Here is a 7,553-nt window from a genome sequence, read left to right as displayed (position 1 = left end):
ATATTGACTGTGTTATTTTGGTGTGTTTTTACTCTTTCTTTTGCAAATTATAATTTTGAAGGAAAGCATGGAGGTCTCACATCAAAGGTCAGGACAGGGTTGCTCAGAAGGTAAAAGACCCTTTCATGGCTTGTTACAATCAAAGGAGCAAATGGGAAGTAAAGAATTAACCCTTAGCTTAAGCAATGAGAGCGGTGAAGCAGAAGGGGATGACATTGATCTTAGCCTCAAACTCTAAGAGAGCAGCTTACCAAGAATTGCAAGTCTCATTTTCATTGTCAGTGTCATGAACGTTTAAGGTGTTGAAAACAGATTAGTTGAGAAGTATAAAATATTGAAGCCATGTGACAATTTGAGAAAAGAGTTGGAATTGGTGGGTGACGTTTGAGAGATGCTTCCTAAATACATATGAGAGAGATGTGGTCAAGTTTGTATCTGTTATCATTAAAAGTCAATAGTTTGTTTTCTTTTGTGGCTTCCATTAATTATATAGGAGATTAAAAAAAAAATTGCACATGAAAAAAACTTACTAGAATAGTAGAATGTGATTGGTTTTTAAAAAGACTCAGACAGATTGCTGCAATGGAGATATTAGGGTGATCCAATGTGTTTGTTTTTGTAGACAATACATAAAAAAGTAGGAATCAAGTCTTTTTAGAGTGTGGGTTTTCTGGAAGAGAATAGAAAACCCTTATGAAGAAGAACTTGATAATTAAGCCTGAGGTGGAGTGGGTTAGCTGATTAGTTTGTTTGAGGTTGCAAAGGTTTAGAGGAAAAGGCCTGACTGCTTTAATCTGTAAGCTAGTTTGGGGGCCAAATTCTGAATGAAGAAAGCATAATAAAGAGTATAAGCTGGGGGAGAAAAGGCCTGGAGTTACAGCAAAATGGAACTTCAAGAGTACAATTAAGAACAGATTGATCTTCTGTAAACGGGGTATTCCTCTGTCAGCTGTTAAAGCTCAGGTGAAATGAATTTTTCATATTTGGTCCCGCTACGGGTAATAATTAATTTGTTTCCTCTTTCTTTTTCTTTTTCTTCTTTTTTTTTTTTTTTTTTTTGGACTAGAAAGATAGACTAAAATAGTGTTAAAAAAAGGTTGATGTAAGTCCAAGGTGTAGTTTTGTTTTTTTTTTTTTTTTTTTTTTGGGTTAGAAGTGTTGCACATCTGTGCGTTTGTAAACTTTTCAGTTTGTCTATAGAATTTTTATTCTTAAAAAATTAAAAAAAAAAAAAAAAACATTGTCCTCACAACATTGTGAATTTTTAATTTAGATACATATTTATTTCTTCAATAATGCTAAGGATATATCTTATTGAGGTGGCACATTGTGATTAATGAAATATTACTTTTATTAAAACCACCAATCAATGCAAGTCACTGTCATTAGGACCACTAACATTATTTTATTGTACACCAATTACAGTATAGCAAATACTAATTTAAGACCATCCAAAAACAGTAGTGAGAACATAAATCAGCAGCAGAGATAAGGGATACAGAAGATATGCTAGGATACTTGTCCAGAATGGGAATTTGCTGCAGAAGCTGGTGAAAAGACCCATCACTGTGCAGATGAGTAGAACAACCAGAACTTCAGCAGAGACATCCCATGACAAATCTCGTATGTAAACAAGGGCCAAGAAGATAGCTAAACCCATCATGTTGTTCATGAATACTCCATTATAAATCTGCCAAAAACCTTCCGAGTGTCAAATAAAAATGATCTAAAATATTGAAGACCAACTTAGGTAAATGCTACAAAGCAAAAAAATGAACTCGTTGCAAAATGCAAATACTATTTAAACCACATGGACAGGTTTAATTTTCAATGGAGATATAACCACCTGATTAAATCATAAAGATAGGACTTTCTGATTGACTTATCAAAAAAAGTATTGAACTTTCTGATGAGAATATAAGATGTAACTAGGAATTGTTATCTCATGATCAAATGAAAAGATGAGTTTGGGGGAGAAGTAAACCTCAGAAAAGGTTAAGGAGATAGCTTTTTCTGTCTTCTGTCTGGCAGAAGTAATTGCTTTTAGTGTCTGTCTGTAGTTCAAAGCCAAGGGTATCACAACATATGATACCAAAAATGATGGGATGTTTACAGCAGTAGAAAACTCTTGGAGAGTTTGCATGAGGGGTTGTCCAAGCAAAACGGTGATAGCAGTTCCAAGAATCAATAGAAAAGCTGCCTTAATGTAATTCGACCATGCCATGTCAGTTCCCTTACTCTCCTTTCTCTGAGCCAATAGCCTTATTTCCTCTTCAGTTGTTTTCTGCATTTGTGTCTTGAGAGCATCAAGGCAATATTATTGCGCTTAGTATTGAAATAAATCTTAACATACTATCAATATTTACCTTTGAATTGCTATTAAAAAACTTTGAATTGTCATGTCCTTGATTGCTGGCAGACTGCTGAGCCTTATTAAGCCATTTTGAGACTCCTTTAATGAATTCATTCTCTGTTATATGAGAATCACCAGAAATATCGAACTCCTCCATCACCTTTGCTTCATAGTCATCCACATTCAAACCTACTTCTTCTATTTGTATTCCTAAGATTAATGCTCTCAATTCATCAGCTGATATATGGTTATCATTATTCTTGTCGATTTTTTGAAAAAGCCTGCAAATATAGGTAGTGACTAATTGATAAGATAACAGAAATCCTTGAAAAATATGTGTAGCTAAAGAACCTTAAAAGTAGTATTTAACCTGCTTACTCTCTTATAATTGTTATATTAGGTCTGCCACCACCAGTGAGAAGACTCGGTAGTAGGTTTTTCTGAACATACTTGAACATCAGATATTCAAGTCTCCTATTCTGAATCCATGGCTGGAATACCTGCACCATTTTTTTGTGAAGAAAAAAAAAATTACAAATTTATTTCATTAAAATAGCAAATTTATTACCTATAGTTAGAATAATTGTTAAATAATCAAATTCAACATTTTCTAATAGATTGAACTTCAAGGAAAATTAATAATTAACCATGGCATTAGTATCAGAGGACTTGATCATGAGTTCCAAGCATGTTTCCGTTCTACCTCTCATTTATAAAGTTGAAAATCTCTCTTGTTCATACTCTTATACTGGGGAACATTATTTCCCATGCTAATGGAATTGTATTTACCTGATAAGTGCAGTAAACAAATAGGAAGACTAGAGTAACAAGGAGAGAAACTATGACTACAATTCGAATCCCTGAAGATGAATTGAGAACTTTTGCCAGTTGAAGAATGAAAAATGGGATCATGGATACAATCATTATTCTTGCCGTATAGTAGGTTTCAACGTCAGTGCTAACACCATAACCTGCATCACTCATACACACACAGGGACATCAATTACATTGAACAAAGATGTTTTATATTAGTCATAGAAGAGATAAGAAAAAAACCAGTTAAACTGAATGGTCTCTCATTTTCTATGTCTGATGAATCTGAAGGCTGTGAAAGATCATAGCTGCCAAAAGCAATAACAGAACCCCAGATTAATGTAAGAAGCATGATTGTTGATCCTGCAAGTAAGCCCATTCCCATTGTTGCCAATGCTTCAATAGTGTCTGTACTTCCTGTCACTCCAATCGCTACAAACAAATATGTACTTAATTATATGAGATTGGAGTTTTTGGAACAATTTGAATAAAGATATTTAGCTGATACATGCATAATAATTAACTTACTAGTTATTACTCTAAAAAAAGTTCATGTTGTTACAAATTAGCGTTATTTATATTTATTTATGTGGTTCAACAAAAAAGAAATGAAGAAATAATTAACTAGTGACTGGAGATATAACTAATTTTTGAGAGATTTCTGTTCAAAGTTATTAATAACTATAAATCATATGTACTATACATATTCGAAAAAAAAAAGTGGTTAAACCTGTCTACTAGAATGACATAATTAAGGATGTATACTTAAAAAAATGTAGAATAACTTTGTCGTCTGAAGAGTTTCTTCTTTTTCACTGAAAATTTGAAACTTAATTGGTGAATTCTTGTGTTCGAGAAAACAAAATGCTGCTTTAAGTAGTATCCATTTCTAAATTCTCCAATCTAAATTTATTTTAAGGATTTATTTTTAAGGGGTATAAATTTCAAGTTATTCCTCTCAATCCGTAAAGATTAATTTCTTTAATTATCAAGCAAAAACCGATTGCCACTTAAGACCACGCTTGAGGTAAGATGAGGCTTGGATAAATCTGTAGTTCCATTTTACTAAAGTAGAGGGGAAAAAAGGTAGTGCATTTAACGGTTTAAAAAATAAAAATTTTTTTTTTTTTTTTTTTTACGGTCCCTCTCACACAATAGATTTTGAGAAAATTTTATGAAAGAAAAACATGTGAAAATATTAATTCCTAATTAATAAGATATCTATGTAAATACCATATTGTTGATTCAATACGAGAAAGGGAGACACATAAAAAATAAAAAATAAAAATGTCCTTGTAATTCTAAGTACATGTTTGTTTGAAGAAATAACTTGTATCAATTTCAATTTAGTCCTCCCCTATCCAATAATTTCTTTGTTAAGAAGAAACGATTGCCACTCGAGGCATTCCCTGGGACTTGGGACTTGGGAGGTAGGATTGAGCTAAGGCTTGGGGTAGGTCTTAAGTTCAATTTTCCACTAAACTGGAAAAGAATATTAAAAAGGTTGTGAAAGTAAAGTTTAATAAAAATAAAAATAAAAATAAAATAACAAACTTATTTAGTCAAAATACTAACCTTTTTTTTTTCTTTTTTAGAACATAAAAACCATGTTGACTCAATAAGAGAATTTTTAAAAAGAAAAAGAAAAAAGAAAGAAGGTACACTGCAGTATGGATTTTTAATACATTAACTATCAAATTATTATTAAAAAAAAAACTATCACTGTTTCACACATTAAATTAGCTTGCTTATTTACATTTCATTTTCTCCTATCTTAAGTATAGTTGATTTATACTTTGTCCAGTGTCCACTTTGGAATTTAGAGTGAGAATAACTAATATTGTCACCTAATGGAGAGAATTTTTAATTTTTATAAGAATCAAGAGAGAATAATTAATCGGCCTTGTGGACACATGCTACGTGAAGTTGATCTTAAAGTATATACTATATTTTAAAGAAGTATATGTTCTTTCGTACGGGAGTTTTATATTCAACGCAAAGCGGATTGTAAAGCTTTATATCATACCTTTATATCATAATATTAAATTAGTGTAGATCTAAATATGGAAGATGAATGTCCCAAAAAAAGTAATGGACCATGAAGTGGAAATTGCCTCAAATTAGTATAGTGGCTAACGACTAGAAACTGTAACATGTTTACCTTATTATGTTGCCTAAGAAGGTGATTACGTGTACCTGTCATTGGTCATCTGTTTGTAACTGACGCAATGTATCGTTGAATTGGAAAGACCCAGGCCAAATGACATGAAATTTAATTGAATAAAGAAAAAGGAAGAGGGTTGAAACAAAAATTTTCATTTATAGTTTCTAGTCTCCCTATAAATTAGTGTAGGAATTTTTTTTTTTTTTCACATGAATGATGTAATGGGAATATTCAAGTGGGGAAAGAAGAAATGTGCACGTTTTTCATATTAGAAAATGTCCATTAGAATTATATTTGAAAACCAAAAGAATTTGTGGTGACAATCACTTTAATCATATAATGCTTTAATTCTTGTTTCCTGATATTAGAAAACTCATAATAATAAATTATATGAATTAATATTATTGTAGCGAAAATTATATCAAGTTATTTCGCTTTTTCTTGATTCTAACTAGGAAGAGTTGTGTAGGTTTATTTATTTATTTATTTATTTTTGTGTGTGTGCTGAATAAGAAATTGCATTAACAGAGAAAGGAAAACAACACAACCAACACCAAACAAAAAAAAAAAAAAGAAACCAAAAAAAGGGATGGGACTCAACCAACTCGGCAACTCCTCCCTCTACAAACGCAGAAACAACAGAGAAGGGGGAGTCCCAAAACCTGTCCTAAGAATAAGCCCATTGGGCTAAGGAATGAGCTACAAAGTTAAGAGTCTCTAAAATCAAATACAAGCATTCCGTCATATAAAACAATTGTGTAAGTTAAAAGATGGATAACTTGTAAATTATAGGATCCTTTTGGTAATATTGTTCTAGTAATGTTATTTAAGTATTGTACAAATACGTGTAGGTGAAGAAGTATTGTGAAAATATGTGTTGTATTGTGTTGTTTAAACAATACAACCAAATAAGCTCATATTATTGTCAAATAGGGATCTTACATTAAAAAAAAAATGATTTAGTTTCTTAGCTTGATGATAAAGAGTAATCATCGTAGAGTGAATGTTCAAGATTCAAATGTTATCATATCTATGAGAACTAAGAAAAATTTAAGATTGACACAAGTTCAAATCTTGTACTATCAATCAAAACTAGGAAAAAAGTGTAACAATATTCAAATGGGTGAAGTTCTTTTAAGCAAAATATTTATAGAAGAAAAGAGTCCACCTCAAAATGATGAGAGGAGAAACCAGTAAGATGCTTACCAAGTACCAAACCCACTTGTGGGATTGTGCCAAGTATGTGGAATAAGCTAGCACCGAAGATACCAGTTCCAAACATTTGAAAGAAAAGGTCAGTACCACTTGAAACGTACTTCTCTGCTAAGGACAGCAAGTACTCATATACAACAATCATGAAGAGCTGCCCCCAAACCTTTGTTGTGCAAGGCAAGAAGCCATAAGTGGGCTCACAAGTCACTGTTGTTGCTTTAACATCAACCTCAAGAATTGAAGAATGGCTTATTTGGTCTATGACATCGGATATAAGGTTGGAATTCTCTCTGAAGGAACGGCTATTTCCCGAATGAGGTATAAGGATGACTAAGAGAATGATAAAAGCGACTCTTAACATTGTATTGGAGAAAATTCTGTGCAAAAATGGTTAAAATGACAAGCTGAAGATGGATTGAGGAGCTAGTTAGCAGTTTAAGAATGCTTTAGATGAGCACGCAAAACCATTGTTATTAATACCGTTTCGGACCCCGTTTCGGTTTGTCCAGTGGAATGGAATATTTCGGTACTGGCCAATTTCGGCGTACCGTTTCAGGGTGTTTCGGGGTTCTTAAAAAATAATTTATATATATTCTTGTTGAACATAAAATTGTCAATTCTAATAAATAAATAACTAAATATCAAATAATACAAATCATTTAGTCTTAACTCTTAAGTCTTGAGTTGTCCAATACACCTCAACTAAATAAAATAGTTATATGTTTGGGTAGAAAATGTTTCTCACGCCGCCAGGTTTCTCTCTGCTAGGGTTTTTGCCTTAGCTAGGGTTTAGTCTGGTTTCGTGTAGAATTATTGTCCCTAGCCTAGTCTAGGTCTTTGTTTCCCTCTTGTTCTCACGAGACAGGTAGGACGGAGTGTTTCAGCAGGAGTACTATGGCAACCTGGGATGATATGTGGTCACGTTTTACTCTTTCTGAAGAAGAAGTGCACGGGGCTGATGTCCCAAGCAACAAAGATGAAAGTGTCCATCGTCTTGCAGGTAAATTCCTT

At 32.6% G+C, this 7,553-nt stretch overlaps 1 protein-coding gene across 2 annotated transcripts; it reads right to left on the bottom strand.

Annotated features, from left to right (window-relative positions):
* Nucleotides 1–1,333: 1,333 nt before the first annotated feature.
* LOC112018999 (sodium/calcium exchanger NCL2) lies at nt 1,334–7,001 on the bottom strand. Of its 2 annotated transcripts, none has more exons than XM_024051538.2 (7): nt 6,537–7,001; nt 3,410–3,598; nt 3,143–3,324; nt 2,732–2,853; nt 2,367–2,634; nt 1,985–2,296; nt 1,334–1,690 (listed from the first exon to the last, which is right to left on the bottom strand). In XM_024051538.2, the coding sequence occupies exons 1-7, from the start codon at nt 6,901–6,903 to the stop codon at nt 1,442–1,444; spliced, it is 1,689 nt and encodes a 562-aa protein (XP_023907306.2). In that variant the 5' UTR covers nt 6,904–7,001; the 3' UTR covers nt 1,334–1,441. The 2 variants fall into 2 exon arrangements, with proteins under 2 accessions (XP_023907306.2, XP_023907314.2); XM_024051546.2 differs by having other exon boundaries at nt 1,985–2,284.
* Nucleotides 7,002–7,553: the final 552 nt, after the last annotated feature.

Source organism: Quercus suber, unplaced genomic scaffold (assembly GCF_002906115.3).
Source record: "Quercus suber isolate HL8 unplaced genomic scaffold, Cork oak 2.0 scaffold_260, whole genome shotgun sequence".
Lineage (NCBI taxonomy): Eukaryota > Viridiplantae > Streptophyta > Magnoliopsida > Fagales > Fagaceae > Quercus > Quercus suber.
Note: the sequence above shows the minus strand (reverse complement) of the source record. Positions and strands in the feature narration are given on the sequence as shown.